Source organism: Ochotona princeps, chromosome 17, assembly GCF_030435755.1.
Source record: "Ochotona princeps isolate mOchPri1 chromosome 17, mOchPri1.hap1, whole genome shotgun sequence".
NCBI classification, from domain to species: Eukaryota; Metazoa; Chordata; class Mammalia; order Lagomorpha; family Ochotonidae; genus Ochotona; species Ochotona princeps.
This window is the reverse complement of record NC_080848.1, coordinates 18,265,090-18,284,673: the sequence shown is the minus strand read 5'-3', so window position 1 is coordinate 18,284,673 and position 19,584 is coordinate 18,265,090. Positions and strand designations below refer to the sequence as shown.

General features: G+C 40.3%; 1 protein-coding gene across 12 annotated transcripts in view; it reads left to right on the top strand.

Moving 5' to 3' along the window:
• Positions 1 to 19,584, top strand: part of CDK12 (cyclin dependent kinase 12) — an 80,279-nt gene that overhangs the window by 35,587 nt on the left and 25,108 nt on the right. For 5 of the 12 annotated variants that reach the window (XR_009247002.1, XR_009247001.1, XR_009247003.1 and 2 more), the window contains exons 9-14: positions 2,635 to 2,712; positions 3,685 to 3,801; positions 4,243 to 4,374; positions 8,789 to 9,000; positions 10,159 to 10,611; positions 15,159 to 15,576. Coding sequence is in view for 7 of the 12 variants with exons in the window: in XM_058676688.1 (XP_058532671.1) it covers positions 2,635 to 2,712; positions 3,685 to 3,801; positions 4,243 to 4,374; positions 8,789 to 9,000; positions 10,159 to 10,611; positions 15,159 to 15,576 (1,410 nt within the window). In the remaining 5 variants the exon portion in view is untranslated. Of the gene's footprint in view, positions 1 to 2,634; positions 2,713 to 3,684; positions 3,802 to 4,242; positions 4,375 to 8,788; positions 9,001 to 10,158; positions 10,612 to 15,158; positions 17,731 to 19,584 lie in introns of those variants that run through there. The other 7 variants (XM_058676686.1, XM_058676685.1, XR_009247000.1 and 4 more) reach the window with 6 other exon arrangements.

Here is a 19,584-nt window from a genome sequence, read left to right as displayed (position 1 = left end):
CCAAAGAATTAGAAAGTTACAGAAACACAATTGGAAATTAGAGATATGGAAAAATGAAGCTTTATTTAAAGCCCAATGAATGTTTGAGATTTTGCCCTACTTTTCTGGTGGGTTTTTTTGTTTGTTTGTTTTGTTTTTAATTTGTAAGGTAGAGAGAGTAATCTGACACCTGATTGACTCTCCAGATGCTGACAACAATCAGGGCTGAGCAAGGCTGTAACTAGATGCCAGTTGTGCCCCATGAGTAGCAGGGAGCAGAGTACTTGAACCATCACCTGGTGCTTCCCAGGATAGGCATTAGAAGGAAGCTGGAATTGAAAGCAGGTACTCTGATGCAGACTTACAGGCGTCCTGACTGGCATCTTAATTGCAGTTCTGGTGTCTTCACGTCTGCCCCTGATTTTCATGATGGGTACTTAGTATTTTGGCAATCAATGATTGTTTTTTTCTTTTGTTTGTTTTTTAATTGCCTTGTTGTGATATAGCGGGTTAAACCACCATCTTTGAATGTGACATCTCATCTGGGTGTTTGTTCCAGTCCTGGCTGCTCCAGTTCCAGTACAGCTCTTTGCTAATGCACTAGGGAAAGCATGGGAGGATGGTCTCAAGTACATAGACCCCTACAACCACATGTGAGACCCAGGAGAAGCTCCTTGCTCCTGGCTCTGGGCTGGCCCCTTCCCAACCTTGTGGCCGTTTGCGTAGTGGACCAGCATATATGAAAGTCCTCTCTGTCTTTTCTTCTCTCTGCCTTTCAAATAAAATAAGTATATATATTTTTTTTCTTTAGAAAGCAAAGAGTGTCAGAATTAACACTTGCATCTCATCATCTGTTTTCCCTCCTTAGGAATCTACTGTTGAGGGGGATGGGCTAAAGCTCCAGCTAGAATGCTGTTTGTGTCTACTTAAGGAAAACCAAATTGTTTAAGCCATCACTGCTGCTTCCCAGGGGCTACAGTGTCAGGAAGCTGGACTCGAGAACCAGAGCTGGATCTTGAACTCAGGAACTTCTTTTTTGTTTTTTAAGATTTATTTATTTGTATTACAAAGTCAGATATGCAGAGAGGAGGAGAGACAGAGAGGAAGATCTTCCGTCCGATGATTCATTCCCCAAGTGAAACCATGGCTTTGGGCCGTCCTCGACTGGTTTCCCAGGCCACAAGCAGGGAGCTGGATGGGAAGTGGAGCTGCTGGGATTAGAACCAGCACCCATATGGGATCCCGATGCATTCAAGGCAAGGACTTTAACTGCTAGGCCACGCCACTCAGCCCACACTTAGGAACTTAACATGGATCAAATTACTGACCCATGGTAGTTGACCCATTGTAGTTTGTAAGAGGTTATCTTTTACTTTTTCCTGAGGTTATTTTTATAGTATGATTGGTAGAGTAGTTGAGTGTGTAAATCAGTACGGAAACCAGAAAAACTGGTACAACAAATTATACCTGAAATTTGAAAGTGTATCCTTTTTTTGTGAGGACTTTAAAAACAATATTTGTTCATTGGAAAAAAGGAGCAGCAAAGACAGAGAAAGATTGATCTTCATCTGCTGGTTCACTCCACACATGGCCGCAATGGCCAGGGCTGTTCAGGCCAGTTTCGAAGAATATTGACCCATTACTGTGCACACTCGGGTTTTGCATTTTGGACTGGAACACTCAGTAAATAATGTTATATTCTTCTTGGGGTACATGACTTTTATAATTAAGAATTAAGGATGTGCTTTGTGCAAATATGTTCATAGTGTTAATAGCCCTTACAAAATGGCATACATGGTTTAGGATAATTTATTTGAATATCTTATTCAAACTGATTTTGCAGATGTCAGTAACTTGTTTTCTTTGCAAATACAGTATGAATAGTTTAGGAGGCTACATGTTCTGAAGGAAAAATTAATGACAAACTAATGTCCGATTACAGAAATTGTGAAGATCCTTAGTTATTTCCTTAATTTACAGTAGTATAACAGAAAAGGATACTTGACTCCCTTTTTCTGCTTTTGTAGGCTCCCCTGTAGGTGGCTGAAGTTTGATTGCTGATAAATCTAAATCCTTAAGCTGTCTCTTTCCACTGTAGAGAAAATTTCGTTTTAAAAAATTCTTGACACTAAAATTCTGGGCTAGTTTACAACATTTTGTATTGGAAGCAGCCCAGTGTGCTCCCTGTAATTTTCTGATGTGGCCAGCATTGTGCTGCAGCATGTTAAACTTTTGCTGTAGTGACTACATACTGAATCAGATTGCCAGCTCACAGTTTGTCTGTTCTGCTTCTGTTGCAACTCCTTGCTACTTAGAAAGTGGCCCAAGGTCCTGGACTGCTGCCAGCCATGTGGAAGACCCTAGAATTACATGCAATCTGACCTAACCCAGGCCCTTTTAGTTTTGGGGAAGTGAAACCAGTAGATAGAAAATAGATGGATTGATTTCTGTTTCTTGCTCGCTCGCTCGCTCGCTCTCCTTATCTCTTTCTCTCTCTCTCCCCCTCTCTCTCTCTCCCTCCCTTCCTTTCTCCCTCCCTTCCCCTGCTTTCCCCTGCCTCCCCACTGATAATTCTACCTTTTTTAAAAAGATATAAAATATTTTTGAGACATATTGCAATAGATTGCTCTTGTGACCTCTCAATTTACTTTCTAGATGCATCCTTGGTGAACTGTTCACAAAGAAACCCATCTTTCAAGCTAATCTGGAACTGGCTCAGCTAGAATTGATCAGGTATAGGTTCTTCATGTGTTTTAAGTGTCCAGATGTGATAATCTTACATTCCTATGTTGAACACTTCACCATCACATGAAATGACTTTAAGATTCTTAGAAACAAGCAATTTTCACTCAGTCGGGTTTAGCATCTGTTGTCGTGTGCTGTGTATGCATATAAATTTAACTAACTTCTTAGGCTTTACCTGGCATATTTTTAATTAATTCTTCATAAAACATGCCATTTACAGGATAATTTTTTTTAATTTTTAAATTACATGATAATTAAATTTATTCTACCAATGTTTATTGAGCCTTTTATGTAACAGATACTTTTTTTCTGTTAGACATTAGGATTTACAGATAATTGTGATAGGCCCTGCCTTGAAAGAACTCAGTTCAGTGAGGTGTACAGCTCATAAATAGATCTTTATAAAATAGAATCTTTTTTTTCTCTCTCTCTAATAAAAGATTTGGAGAAGAGCAGATATTGGGATAGAATTTGGATTGACTTTTTTTGTCAATAAAAGTATAGGAAGAAACACAGTAGACTAATTTAGACATTTTAAAAGAGTAGTATTTAGCTCATTATTTGTTAATTGCTGAAATTTCCAGTTTTAGCCTCATTGTTTCCCTTAAGGATACCACAGCACCAGCTTAAGCCTTTGAAATTGCTAATAAAAAAAGAAATTAATAATCTCCACAACAAAATCATTAATGAAAACTTGGAATATGTATGGAAAACATTTACAAAATGCAAACGCAAACCGTTTTGGATTAGTGTACTAGTATTTTTTCCTTGTAACCAGTTCGTGTCTGTCATATTGTTTATGTCCTTAAAAACAATAAGCTTGTGCTTTACCTTTCTGCTTGTCTTATAACTTTCAAAAGATTTCTCAGAACTCAGGGGAGAATAATTTCTGCTTCTGAAATCTTCAGAATCCGTGATGCATATATCCTCACTTGCTCTTTTTCTTTGCTTTGTTTTCAGCCGACTCTGTGGGACTCCTTGTCCAGCTGTGTGGCCTGATGTTATCAAGTTGCCCTACTTCAACACCATGAAACCGAAGAAGCAGTATAGAAGGCGTTTACGAGAAGAATTCTCTTTGTGAGTCTGGCAAAAATATGGATTTTGTTTCTATGTCCAACTGATGTAGAAACTTGAGTTTTTCCTGGCGTGGGAAGTTGGTATTGTCCCAGTTTATAAGGCAGTACACTATAGCATTTAGTTCTGTAATAGTATATGAATTTTAGTCATAGCCTATTCATAAATCTTCTTTCTTGAAGATTTTAGATTATAGAAAGCCATTTTGATTTAAACACTATGAAAGTGTTCGTTATAGTCCTTTTGATCTTCAGAAAAAGAGAGTAGAACTATTCATTATTAATGCCTGTATTATAGTATTTTCTTAAGTTCTGTCTGGGAGCAAATCAGATTACTTCCAATTGTGAACTCCTTTTCCTTAGCTTTGCATAGAGCTAGGAATTCAGAGGGCTCTTGACCCAGGGTTCCGAAGTCATTGTGAACTTGTTTCTTTCCTTTACATAGCATTCCTTCAGCAGCACTTGATTTATTGGACCACATGCTGACACTGGATCCTAGCAAACGATGTACAGCTGAACAGACCCTACAGAGTGACTTCCTTAAAGATGTTGAGCTCAGCAAAATGGCTCCTCCAGAGTAAGTGCTGGTGGCTGTATCTAGTACCATAAGTGTATCACTGGGCCTCAGGAAGATAAGAAAGAATAGGTTTTTGGGGCCCGGCAGCGTGGCCTAGCAGCTAAAGTCCTCGCCTTGAACGCACCGGGATCCCATAGGGCGCCGGTTCTAATCCCAGCAGCTCCACTTCCCATCCATCTCCCTGCTTCTGGCCTGGGAAAGCAGTCGAGGATGGCCCAATGCATTGGGACCCTGCACCCACATGGGAGACCCGTAAGAGGTTCCAGGTTCCCGGCTTCGGATCGGCACAGCACTGGCCATTTCGGCTCACTTGGGGAATGAATCATCGGACAGAAGATCTTCCTGTCTGTCTCTCCTCCTCTCCGTATATCTGACTTTGTAATAAAATAAATAAATCTTTAAAAAAAAAGAAAGAATAGGTTTTCAAAAAGAACTGCTAATAGCCAAGTAGGTCCTAAATAGAGAGATTTCCTTGGAGTAGTGATTGGTAAAGAGATTTATTTCATTGTTTTTTGCTTACTTTTTAAATAAGGAAACGAACACATTGCTCCATATAACCCCTTTAAAGTTATTCCTTGGGGTCCCAGATGTTTCCTGTACTGCGCCTGAGAAGGCAGCAGACGATGACCTTAGTGGTTAGGCTCCTGCCACCTACATGGGAGTCCCAGAGTGAGTTTCTGACTTAAGCCTGGCTTGGTGCTGGCTATTGTTACAATTTGGGGAATGAATCAACAGGTGAAAAATCTATTTCTATGTTTCTCTCTCTCTCTCTTAATTTCTGTGTTCACTCTGCCTGTTAAGTAAATATTTACGTTTAAGAAATAAGACAAGTATTCCTCAAGGGTGCATTAAGGCACCACTTTGAGCACAGTTGTCCTATCCTGTGAGGACTCACTGATTCAGCTTCTCATGCCGCTTCCTGCCTTATGAGCTTGGAAAGGCAGCAGATGATGGCCCAAGTATTTGGGCCCTAACATTGAATTTGTTAAAAATATATATTTATGGGCTCGGCAGCATGGCCTAGTGGCCAAGGTCCTCGCCTTGATCCCATATGGCCGCTGGTTCTAATCCCGGCAGCTCCACTTCCTCTCTGTCTCTCCTCCTCTCAGTATATCTGACTTTGTAATAAAAATAAAATAAATCTTTAAAAAATATATATATATATATTTATTTATTTATTTTCATAGAGAGAAATAGAAAAATCTTTCATTTACTTGTTCACTCCTCAAATGCACGGCTCTCATATGTGTAGCAAGGACCCAGAAGTTGAACTACTATCTGATACTTCACAAGACATGCAGTAACAGTAAACTGGGTTAGAAAGGGAGCTAAACAGCCATAAAAAAGGCACTCTGGTTTAGGAGAGACAGTGTCTTATCCACTCCGCCAAAAGGTCACTTCAGGTTATTGATCTACAATTGTGTGTGGGTGTTTTTTTTTTTTTTTTTTTAAAGATTTATTTTATTTTTATTGGGAAGTCAGATATACAGAGAGGAAGATCTTCCATCCGTTAATTCACTCCCCAAGTGGAGCTGAGCTGATCCAAAGCCACGAGCCAGGAACCTCTTCCAGGACTCCCACACCAGTACAGGGTCCCAAGGCCTCGGGCTGTCCTCAGATGCTTTCCCAAGCCACAAGCAGGGAGCTGGATGGGAAGTGGGGGTGCCGTGATTAGAACCAGTGCCCATATGGGATCCTGGTGCATGCAAGGTGAGGACTTTAGCCAATAGGCTACCATGCTGGTTTCATAGTTATGGTCCTTTATCACAGTTATGTCATCTTCTTGTATTCAATAGGATCTGCAAAAGTTCTACTCCTAAATTCCACATTCTGACATTCAAAAGGTCTTTTATTTGTGTCAATTTATTGCCTTCATGTCGGATTTTTGGAGGACATAGGATTGCAAACCCTTGCAGGTTCTTAGGATGAGATGAGATGGGAAAGGGTTGAAGGGGAGGATGGGAGAGGCCCCGCCCTTGTTTAGAGAAATTTTACTTTAATAAAGACTGTTGCAGGAGGTTATGCCAACATTTGCAACACCAGCACTTCATTATTGGTGTGCCACGTTGAATTCCAGCTACTGTACTTCTAATCCAGATTTCTGCTAATGCACTGAAGAAAGCAGTAGAAGATAGCCCAGGTGTGTGCCCCTGTCACCCAAGTAGGGAAGCAGAATGGAGTTCACAACTTGTGACTTCTGACTGGCTCAGACCTGGCATTTGCAGACATTTAAAGATTGATTTGGGGGCTGACACTGTTGTATAGTGGATAAAGCTGCCACCAACAGCAGTAGCATCCCATGTGGGAGTTCTGGCTGCTCCACTTCCTATCCAGTTCCGTGCTAATGTGCCTGGGAAAGCAGCTGAGAACAACTCAGCTTGGGCTTCGGTATCTACTTGGGAGATCCAGAAGAAACTTTTGGCCTCTGGCTTGGGACTGGCCCAGCCCTGGCTGTTGCAACCATTTTGGGAGTAAACCAATAAATAAAGACTCTCTCCCATATATGTCTGTCTCTTTCTCAGATTATTTTATTAATATATATATATAATTATATATAAAAATATAAATTATATATAAATATAGGAATTATATATGATTTAATAATTTAAGATTTAATAATGCATTAGCATTTGTATGTTATCTATACTTTATAATATATACATATATAGTTATCTAAACATAATTTTATATAAAAACATAATTATATATATGATTTTATAGTTATATAATTTTGAAAGAGTTAGAGGGAGAGGGAGGGACATAGAGTGATCTTCCGTCCCCACATCATTTCGTAGATAGCCACAACAGTTAGCACCTAGCCAGGCGGAAGCCAGTAGCTTAATCTAACTCTCTTGCTTGGATTGCAGGGACCCAAACACTTGGTGTATCTTCTACTGCTTTCTCAGGCTGTTAGCATGGGCTCCCCGGAAGTGGAGCAGCAAGGAACATGAATCCTTGCCATGTAGGATGCCATTGTCATAGGTGTCAGCTTTCCCTGCTGTGCTATCATGCTGGCCCCATACTGCACTAAAGTTTGTTTGTTGTTATTTTTTTTTTTTTTTTTTTAAGATTTATTTTTATTGGAAAGTCAGATATATTCAAAGAGGAGGAGAGGCAGAGAGGAAGATCTTCCGTCAGGTGACTGTAGCGGGCATTGCTGTCCCAGTCCAAAGCCAGGAGCCAGGAACTTCCTCCAGGTCTCCTACACGGGTGCAGGGTCCCAAGGTTTTGATGCGTCTTTGACTGCTTTCCCAGGCCACAAGCAGGGAGCTGGATGGGAAGCGGGGCTACCAGGATTAGAACTGGCGCCCATATGGGATCCTGGCGTGTTCAAGGCGAGGACTTTTAGCCACTAGGTCACTGCGCCAAGCCCACTAGAATTTTGATACACTGATTGTGACTTAAAATAATAGCTTTTCTACTGAAATTTGGGCTTTTATTATAGAGATTTTTGTTTTAATTATTTGCATTATTGAGTATGGGATGTCTAGACATAATACCAAATAAAATGTAGTGCTCTACAGATGGAAGAGAGAATTCCTGTCAGAGAACTGTAGGGAGCAGCAAGAGGAAAGAACCAGTTTTGGTCTCACACAGCAATTAGCACGAAAACTAATTGTTGTGCTGTTGTAACTTAATCATGTTATTCCATGGAAACTGCATTCTCTTAATTGCATTTTTTCATGAACTTTTTGAAGTTTCCTTGTGTTTATATGCTACCAAGATTTAAATTACCACCTTTCCTAAACTTTTTCTTTAAGATTTTAAAATATATTTTTTATTTATTTGAAAGACAGTTATGTAGATAGAAGGAGGGTCAGAATCTTTCATCTACTGGTTCACTCCCCAAATGGCTGCAATAGCCAGGACTAAGGCCCAGGCCCCAGGACGAGAGCTAGGAGTTCTTTCGTGAAGTCTTGCACATGGTAGGTGGAGGGACCCAAGTGCTTGGGCCATCCTCTGCTGCTTTCCAGGTGCTTTAGCAGGGAATTGGATCGGAGGTGAAGCAGGAAGAACTTAATTTAGAGCTCAAATTAGACGTCAGCATCACACAGAGGCTTAATGTGCTACACCACAATACTGGCCTCTCTGGGACCTTTTGTGATTCTTCCTAAGTCAAGATCTTCGTCCAGAAGAATAGTATTTAGAATGCAGGAGTTTATGTATGTAGCAAATGTGCCCCTAATATTAGCAGGATTTTCATTTCTCACTCTTTAAATCATTTGGACTTTGATTTTCTCAGGCTACCATCTGCCTGATGAAGTCTTTTTATACTACCAGTATCTACTTACCAACTTTCTTGGTTATTTTTATGTCTTGCTAATTCTTTTCATTCGCCACATCTTTACCTTCCCATTTTAACATCTTGTCCATGCATTTACTTACTGCCACATTTTCTTTTTGTCTTTTCCAGTCTTCCCCACTGGCAGGATTGCCACGAATTGTGGAGTAAAAAACGGCGACGACAACGACAAAGTGGTGTTTTGGTGGAAGAGCCTCCTCCACCCAAAGCCGCTCGTAAAGAAACTACCTCAGGGACAAGTGCTGAGCCTGTGAAGAACAGCAGCCCAGCACCACCTCAGCCTGCTCCCAGCAAGGTGGAGCCTGGGGCTGGGGATGCAATAGGTCAGTGCTGCAATGGGGCCTTGGTGCTGTGAATAAGCACATCTTGGCAGGTGTTGAAGGTTAAGTGCAAGGAATGTGTGTGTGTCTTTCTGTCTTTTAGTTTTTGTCCGGTACACTATAGGAAAAAAGTTGATACTCTCATTAAGGGGAAACGGAGATAAATTAGATTTGGTTCATATTATCCAGTAGGGCGGTCATATTAAATCATTTCCCTTTTCTGAGTAAGGAGGTATAATGTGTGGCGTAAATCAGTGAAATAGATAAGCAAAATTTAGTTCTCATGCTCCCCTCCTCCCCTTCTGGAGTCTTGTTTATGTTAGATTGTGTAAGATCATTGCATCCAGTCATGTTAAATCATGTTTGCTAAATGTATTAGTTCGGTAGACTGTTACTTGTTATAAAAATTCCTAAATCTAAAGGCATGTGTTAGGATGAACTGTTACAACACAATAATCCTCCTGTGGAAACAGTGATTTTTCTGAACTATAGATACTCTTCTGGCTCACTTTCCCTTCCCTGCTCTGCTGCAGTAGTGGTTCTCTGCATTATCTACACATTAAGATCATCCAGGAAGCTTTAAAAGTAAATACTTTATAACAGTTGCCACATCTGTAGGGATGGGGCTTGAGATATTTGAATTTTAAAACCTCTCCAGATAATGTTTATGTACAATAAGGGTTGAAGAATCACGAGCTTGAAGACTACAGATAATCAACTTTTATACACAGAGCAGAGGTGTTTTTTAAATCCCTGTATTTTTAAGCAGAAGTGTAAAGAATAACAACCTGTGTCATGACATATGCATACATGTGCCAGTTCAGAGTTGGGGGCCAGGAACGCAGTCCGAGTTTCCTACCTGGGTGACGACCCAGCTACCCTGCTGCCTCCCAGTGTTTGTACCAGCAGGAAGTTGGAACTGGGAAAGGAGCTGGGACTCACACCCAGGCATTCCAGCATGGGAGGTGGCCATCCCAATCAATGTCTTAACTGCTAAGTCAAATGCCTTCCCTTGCTGAGACACTTTGAGGCATGAAAAATGAGACATTCAAAATGAACCATCATTCTTTGGATATTGTAAGTTGCTTTTACCAGTTGAAGAAGGCAAAGGGCCTTTGCCCTGCCCCATCTGCTTATGTTGGTTCCGCTGTCTGTCCACAGGCCTTGGTGACATCACACAGCAGCTAAATCAAAGTGAATTGGCAGTGTTATTGAACCTGCTGCAGAGCCAAACCGACCTGAGCATCCCTCAGATGGCACAGCTGCTTAACATCCACTCCAACCCAGAGATACAGCAGCAGCTGGAAGCCCTGAACCAGTCCATCAGTGCCCTGACGGAAGCCAATTCCCAGCAGCAGGACTCAGAGCCCATAGCCCCAGAGGAATCTTTAAAGGAGGCACCCCCAGCCCAGGTGGTCCTGCCTTCAGCAGAACAGACAACCCTTGAAGCTTCGAGCACACCAGCTGACATGCAGAATATGTTGGCAGTTCTCTTGAGTCAGCTGATGAAAACCCAGGAGCCAGCAGGCAACCTGGAGGAAAACAACAGTGACAAGAACAGTGGGCCACAGGGACCCCGAAGAACTCCCACAATACCCCAGGAGGAGGCAGCAGGTAAACAGACCGGTCATGAATCTTGTTGAGCTCAGGTGCTGTCTGTTGATCCTCTTAAAATTTTCTTTAACATTTTCTTTTTCACATCAATGGCCTCAATAACAGTTTTTCTATAGCCTAGTCTACAGGAGAATTCAGTACCAAGCAATATATTTCCTGGCTTCTTTTATTTAAGTCACAAAGCACTTTTCAATATGTATGCTAATTGTTTTTCCACTTATTAGGAGGTAGGTAAGTAAAACCCCGTGTTCTAACCAAAGAAACCACAGTCACAGCTAGTGTTGCATTTTGAACCACCATTTGTGTGTTGACCATCTAGTTCTACAGCCTGAAAATCTGACATCCAAACAAACCATTGTCACATTGTGCTTCTTTACCTGTAGTGGAGTGGATGCTGAATACCAGAGTCTTACCTGGAAGGTACCGTCAAGAAAACCCTAATAAAATACCATTTTAATTTTGGAATATTTCTTTTAAAAAAATAATAGCATATGAAATCAATTTCTTTAGATTTATGTTCCTGAAAGAGAGACCATTGAGGAAGTGAGCATTATATAAAGAGAAAAGAAGACAAAGGAGAATGTTGTGTCTTGTCCTAACATGATCACAGTATGCAATTTATTAGAGGAAAGAGAAGCTATATTTGCTAATCAGTCTTGATTTACAACATGTAAACTTTGTATTTATCTAAAATGCATTTTTAACTCCTGAGAAATTTTTGCTGTCTATGAAGACCCCATGAATTGGGGAAAAAGAAGAAGCAGGTGGGCTGAAGAGATATACTAACCTTCAACCATAGGGTCCTACATTCACATTTCTTAAGGGATGGTGCCAAATGGATATTCCTTTTCACTGGAAAAAGGTCAAATTTGTAAGCCATTTTTTACTATAAAAAGCTTTTCAAAACTGGACAATAACATAAAGAAAATTAACCCTTTACATAGAAAAATGTAGTCAGGGAATAAGAAGTCTGCCTATGGTGCCACTGCTGGTTGTTGACAGAGACCAGAACAAGGATGCATGTTTCTTAATTTGCTTTGGTACTGTCATGATGATTCCAGTTATTTAAGTTGCTACAGAACATGAAGTAACAGAAGAAGCTAACCAGAATTAAAGTAGGCCTCTTTGTCTCGTTTCTCAGACTCTGATCCCTCTGTCCCTCCTCCCTCAAATTCACCTCTAATTAAAATACCTGGAAGAAGTTGAGTTAAATAAAATAACACAGTGATTGAAAAAAATCTACCCAGTACTTAAGTCAGCAAGCTATCAGCCAAATGATGAAATGGAGTAAAACTGAAGCAGAAGTTGTTGAATCTACTTTTCAGATTAGTGTGTAAACATCCACATCTAATTATTACAGCCGCCCTTAGATTATCCAGTTGGTATCTCACCTATTGTTTGACCCTTGCTGCCTTTTACTTGGCCATTTCACTGTTCATTCATGCTTCCACCAGAGGGCAGAGTGTATAAACCAGAGAAAAGTGACAACCTATCAGTTTGGCTAGTATTAAACTATTCTGTACTTGATATGAATGGGTGCTGGTTGAAATCTAATCAATGAGGTTTTGAAGTTATTTTTACATTTCATTAGACCCTCCATTAGACTACTAGGGATTGGTAACTACAACTTTATTTTCTCATTTATTTATGAGAGACAGGACATCACACTCACCAATTCACTCCCCCCCAAATAACCACAGTAGGTGGCGCTGTGTCAGGCTGAAGCCAGGAACTGGAAATTCAGTTTGGGACCATTACTTGGAGCCATCACTGATGCATCTCAGGGTCTACAATCAGAAGCCAGAGCTGAGTATTGAACCCAGGTACTCTGACATGAGGCACAGACATCTTAACCGATGTCTTAACTGTAGTAGATTGTCTGTCTTCCCTAACACTTTAATTTATTATTATTATTTTTTAAAGATTTATTTATTTTTATTGGAAAGGCAGATATATCAGAGAGGAGGATAGACAGAAAGGAAGATCTTCTGTCCGATTATTCACTCCCCAAGCAGCTGCAGTGACTGGAGCTGAGCGGATCTGAAGCCAGGAGCTTCTTCTGGGTCTCCCACACAGGCGCAGGATCCCAAGGCCTCGGGCCATCCTCGACTGCTTTCCCAGGCCACAAGCAGGGAGCTGGATGGGAAACGGGGCTGTCAGGATTAGAACCAGTGCCCATATAGGATCCCTATAAGTTGAGAACTTTTAGCCACTAGGCCACTGCGCCAGGACTTTCCCTAACACTTTGTATTTCATGTTTTATTTTAATTCCTTTAAGAAGTTTTATTACCCTTACATCTATCTGCTTTACTATTATGGATTAGGAATTTTATACTTGGGCAAGAATTTGAGCCCAGGAATTAGTTTTCATTAAATTATTGAGATTAAAGACAAGAGCTACATAAATACGAAATTGAAATAGCTGGAATAATGTACCTCTAGATTTGCCCATTTTCACAATTATACATTTTAATAGTTTGCCCCTGGTATTAAGAAACCTGCTGTTCCGTTTTGTATCATCTAAAAAATACTTAAAAAAAAAAAGCTGCTGGTACCTTGATGTGCTTACTTAAAAGATGTATAGTGCTGACAGCAGAAGGCTTATTCCATAGAATGGTGTAATCCAGTTAGCCCAGCTTACTCACATGTCTACTTTACACGTTGTGACTTTTCGCTGGCTAAGTTCATTTTCCTTTGCTGCCCAGCCAACCAGCCAGCCAGTCAATAAGTAGCTTTGGTAGTATGTAATATATATAGGGTGACCCATTCATTCTTGGATTGTCCTGTTTTTTGTTTTTTTTTTTAAGATTTATTTTTATTACAAAGTCAGATATACAGAGAGGAGGAGAGACAGAGAGCAAGATCTTCCGTCCGATGATTCACTCCCCAAGTGAGCCACAACGGCCAGTGCTGCGCTGATCCGAAGCCGGGAACGCGGAACCTCTTCCGGGTCTCCCACACGGGCGCAGGGTCCCAATGCTTTGGGCCGTCTTCGACTGCTTTTCCCAGGCCACAAGCAAGGAGCCGGATGGGAAGTGGAGCTGCTGGGATTAGAACCAGCGCCCATATGGGATCCCAGGGCGTTCAAGGCGAGGACTTTAGCCACTAGGCCACGCTGCCGGGCCCCGGATTGTCCTGGTTTTAAAACCAAAAGTCAGAAAGGAAACCTGGTCACCCTCCCTCAGGGCAAACTGGAACCATTCATCACCCTACTTTTATGTTACATGCAACACCTGACCTTATCCTCTGCATAGCCTTACAGTTTTGGAGTGCTTTCATCACATGCTAAGGGAATGCAAACCTACTTATTCATTTTCATGGTAAAATATAATTAAGGTAAATATGCTGCAGAAATACCTAATTATAACTCAAAACTGACTTTGGTTTATCTGATCAATGACTAAATCGCTAACCCAGGTAATAGAAGAATGACTGTATGGCTATTTTATTCTTCCAGAGGGGAAAAGAAAATGGGCTACTTGGAAAATATTCAAAAATATTAAACCTTTCCTTCATCAGAGTGACTTCCAGATCTCTGAAAGCACTGTTCAGACCATGTGCTTGTTTTGTGTGTCCTCAAGCTCAGCCATCTTCTGTCTTTCCTTTCCTGCCTTAACAGGAGTCATTATTAGACAATGATTGCTGTGTTTAGACACACTAAGCAGTGGGAGGAAAATGGGGAAGTGGCTCAACAAAGACCAAGGTCTCTGTGAAGATAGAGTTCAGTATTAGTCCAGTACATTCCTAACGATGGTCTCCAAGATAAGCAGCTGTTTATCAACATACCATTCTGCATGGTACCCCACTATCATGGTATTTTTTCCATAGCGTGGAAAAAAAACTCCAGTAGATTGGAAAAAAAAAAAAAAACTATGCTAGAAGAGGACTTCAGTTATAATTACACAGGAAGCTAAATGACGGTGTTGTGGTTGATATTCCTTTCTTGAGAATATGATTATGGGAAGAGGTGACTAAAGTTTGGAGCAACAAGTATGTTCTTGTATATGATAATGAAAAGCTTTTATTTCTTCTCTGCTATGTATCTTTAAGATTTGTTTTAGGTTAACCTTATATCATCAAGTAGTCTGTAAAATGTATTAGCCAAGTCCATTCAAAGTCAAGGTCTCCATTATACACCAAGATTGTGTGCTAGAAATGTGACCAAAGGATGTGTATTGTTCTCTCTCATTTTTTTTCTGCTCTATTTTCATTGATGATTTTATCTAACAGCAAAAAGGGATCAGACGGCTACCAGCAGCCTGGGTATTAGTTCTTTAAGGAAGAAAATGGAGATCTCAAACAAAAATCAGGACAGTCTTTGAAACATATGATCTTTTTATACCAACTGTTAGATCTAAAATACACTTGTTTTATTTATGAATTGCGATTTCTTAATCCCAATATTTTATTCTTTATATATCTGGTTACTTGTGTTGATATTTGTTTATGTTGGGCAGTACGTGTGTGTGTGTCTGTATGTCTGTGTGTCTGTATTTATAATCACATGATTTTTATGATGGTGTTTAAAAGAAGTAACCCTTCCACAGCATGTCCTCCTCACATTCTTCCACCAGAGAAGAGGCCCCCTGAGCCCCCCGGACCTCCACCGCCGCCACCTCCACCCCCTCTGGTTGAAGGCGATCTTTCCAGCGCCCCGCAGGAGTTGAACCCAGCCGTGACAGCCGCCTTGCTGCAACTTTTATCCCAACCTGAAGCAGAGCCTCCTGGCCGCCTGCCACATGAGCACCAGGCCTTGAGACCAGTGGAGTACTCCAATCGGCCCCATCCAAACAGAACTTACGGAAACACTGATGGGCCTGAAACAGGGTTCAGTGCCACTGACACTGATGAACGCAACTCTGGTCCTGCCTTGACAGAATCCTTGGTCCAGGCCCTGGTGAAGAACAGGACCTTCTCCGGCTCTGTGAGCCACCTTGGGGAGTCCAGCAGTTACCAGGGCACAGGGTCAGTGCAGTTTCCAGGTGACCAGGACCTCCGTTTTGCCAGGGTTCCCTTATTACACTCAGTAGTCGGGCAACCATTCCTGAAGGCTGAGGGAAGCAGCAACTCTGTCATACATACAGAGACCAAATTGCAAAACTACGGGGAGCTGGGGCCAGGAACTGCTGGGGCCAGCAGCTCAGGAGCAAGCCTTCACTGGGGCACTCCAGCTCAGTCTTCTGCTTATGGAAAACTCTATCGGGGACCTACGAGAATCCCACCAAGAGGGGGAAGAGGGAGAGGAGTTCCTTACTAGCCCAGAGACTTCAGTGTCTTGAAATATTCCTTTCCTATCCATCCTTCCATCCAGTCCTCAGAACCTTAAATGAAATTGTTTGCCAGACTGAGGTAATCATCTGCATTTGGCTAGTGCAAAGCTGTCCATTGTATTTCTTGCTCACTTGTTAGTAGCAAGTGACTTAAGGATGTTGGCAACAGTTCCTTCTGGATGAGTAAAAGCCAGAACTTCAACTGTGCCTAGTAGATACAGTAGAGAATATGAAAAGGGTCATTAAATTAAAAAGTAAATGTTTTATTACCTATTGACTACACTTCTTGAGCAGAGGAGAACATTTTCAGTTTTGAGATGGCTCAGGAGAGGCTCCATTTGGTTTTAAAGTTTTGGGACTTTTTTGATGGTTTCAAATTTTAGATTGGGTTTTGGGTTTTTCTTTTGAAGATAATAGTGTTCACAAAATTTGAGCTGCTGATAGGCTTTTGTAAAAAGGGAAACAGAGTGGCCTGGCTGATTTAAATAAATGCTTTCTTCCTCTCCACCATCTCACATTTTTTTTTCTTTTAAAGTGAACACTTTTTTCCTCATTGAGCATCTTGAACATAGCTTTTTCCAAATAAATTACTCATTCTTACTGTTGGTTTAACTTTGATAACAAATATGCCCCTTGCTGCACATAAAGCAGGTTGTGGAAGGTGGCGTTTTTGGACGAATAGGTGGAATATACTCAGTCTCTGTTTTTACCTGTATATATTAATGTTCTCTCTCCTCTTCCTTCCCATCTTCCTCTGTCCCCTTGCTGTCTCCATTTCCTTCTCAGTCTTTGTTCTCTTTCTGCCTCCACCTTTCCCTTCCCTCCTGTTTTGAGTAATTTCTTTGGAAAAAAGTAATCATTGAGATGCCAAAGAACCTGAAATAATTATTTACTTTTTTTTTTTTAAATAAAAGGAAGGAAATTCAAACTCTTACATTGTTCTTTGTAACTCTTCAATTCTAGAATTTTTTTTTTAAAACCATGTTCTGATGGGGAAGTTGATTTGTAAATGCGACAGCCTAGGACTTTGCTGCTGAACTGTGGTTAAAGATGATGCCTCCATTCCCAGAGGGGTAATGAGAGCAGGTAGTATATTGTTTACATGAATATTTTTATGTCCAAAAAAAAATCTTTCAAACCAAGCATTGTGATATTGTCAAAAATATGTGCAAATGTAACCTAGTTTAGGGTGGGTATTTTTCTGAAGATACCTTTTATAAGAGAGTTTTAAAATTGCATATTGAGAGAAAGAACAGTATTGACATATACACATCCCAGCCATGCATATCCTGCCAATTCTTTTAGAGACTTTCCACCAGAGGAATTTGGTTTTGGTTTTGGTACAGGGGTTTAAAGTATGACTTCCTGGCAAGAATTTTGCATTATCATAAACAGGAAATGGAAAATTCAAGAATGACTCTCAGTGTTGAATAATTTGAGAGGCTTCTCATTCTGTCTTCCATTTCTATGTGAGTACCAGCATACAGAGTGTTTAAAAAAGCAATTACATGTCATATAATTTGCACAGACTTATTTCGTGAAGCTTAGGTTAGCCCTGTTTTACAAAACATACTTCAGTGTCTTGGAGAATAGTTTTCAAAACCTAAGTGAAAGTTCATGCTTCAATGCCAAGTTCTTACATTAAATAAAATCTACTTGTAAGAAAAAAGTGCATTAATTATCAAAAGAAAACTTTAAAGAAATGAAAAAGAATCCACTTAAGATACTTGATGAAGACTTTTCATGTTAATTGTAATAGGTAGTTATTGGTGTGTGTATTTCTTTACCATTCTTCGGTTTTTCGTCTGCCCTTATCCTTGGGGCCAAACATGGATTAGAAAGAGAACCATTCAACCGTTTTGGCATTAATGATTTTTTATGCCAGTATGTTCAGATTTTCCAGGCATATTGCGATTGGTTAATTGCAAGAAAATTCATTGGAACCTTCTGTCTGTCGACTTCTGAACAGTCTTCAGACGTGGACCGTCATATTTTAGAGAATTTCAGTTAGTTGGCTTGGGCCCCAGTCCCTCCTCCCCCCCATGTTTTTGATTAAAAAGCTGAGCCTTAGATACTTGGAAAAGTATCTGCTAAGTGGAAAAAAAATTGATTTCCCACCAAATATGAATAAAATTTTTATGTTTTCATTGCATTTTGGTTATCAGCAGTCATCAATAATGTTATCCTTTCCCTTTCCCACCCTTATTTTTAATTATGTCAAACATTCTGAATAATCCTTAAGCCTCCATTCTCCCATCCCTGGAAGGGGTGGATGTATGTGTGAGTGTGTGTATGTGTCTACATGATCCCATCTCACCCCACCCCAGTTTGGGGAGTCTTAACTCTTAAAATGAAAAAAAAAAAAAAAACAAGAACAAGAACAAACTGGTAATTTGACTATTTCTAAAAGCAGAGGAAAAAAGAAACTCATTTACTACCCTGGAACCTATGTGGAGGAAGAAAAGGTATTTGTTCACTTATGGATGTGATAGAAGTGAAGGTTTGGCAGAATTTCAGCTTGGCTGCTCAAAAATTACAAACCCAATTCCATTCAAAAGTGGTTTTGGTTTTATTTTATTTATTGTACATTATTTTGAACAGATGAGAAATCTAATTCTGTTCATGAATGGGAAGCAAAACTGGTTTGACCATGATAATTTTTGTGGTTTTGAAAAAAGGTTTGACCCAGTTTTTAGTTTTTTCTCCTTCCGCTGGCCATAGGAACAATAAGGATTTGAAAATGACATCGGATTGATATGTTTAAAGCAGGTCAGTTAGCACAGATTTGTAAGTAGGACTTGTGTTAGCTTATGCCATAGACATCACCCAACCACTTTGTATGTGTGTATGTATATAATATGCTTATATAGTTACAGTGCTACAATGGTTACCAGCAGGTTTTGAGAGAGAATGCTGCATCAGAAAAGTGTCAGTTGCCACCTCATTTTCCCTGACTTAGGTTCCTGACACTGTATTCCTTTCTCTCTCTTGTTTTTGCCCCCATCGGGTATACTTTGTCTATGTACAGATATTTTGTAATATATTAAATTTTTTTCTTTCAGTTTATAAAAATGGAAAGTGGAGATTGGAAAATTAAATATTTCCTGCTACTATACCACTTTTGCTCCATTGCATTTCCTTCTTAATCTGTACCCTCTAAGCATATCTGATCATGTATAAAAGACATTTTTCCTCCACCCTAATCTTAGGAGTTCTCCTTCTCAAAACTGCTATAGTCTCATAAACTACAAAAGAAGTTTTCAGGGTTTGAAGAATTACTTGGAAAAACTAGGAACTAGAGGATTTTTAAAGTGAAACTGAATTATGACTTTTTTGTGGGGAGGGGAAGGGGAAGGTAGAAACCAATTACACAGATAATGGCCCCAGATCACCAAGAGTTGAGCTTCATGTGCCCTGACTCCTCCAGGCAGGAGAGGTAAGTGGGTTTGAGCTCAACTGTCATCAGGGGAAGTCGTGAATAAGCTGTTTAGACCCAAAGCGAAGCCTCTTAAATCAGATTCCCCACTCAGGTCCCATGTTGTGGAACAGAATCAGCCTGGAAATAAGTGTACATAGGTCACATTTGCTGAAGAATGCCAAACCCTGGAAATAAGTCAGGCTTTTTTTTTTTTTTTTTAATGTGAGTTCCAAGATTTGTCTTGGCTCCATCTGAGGACAGATTACTTTCTCTTCGCTTGCATAG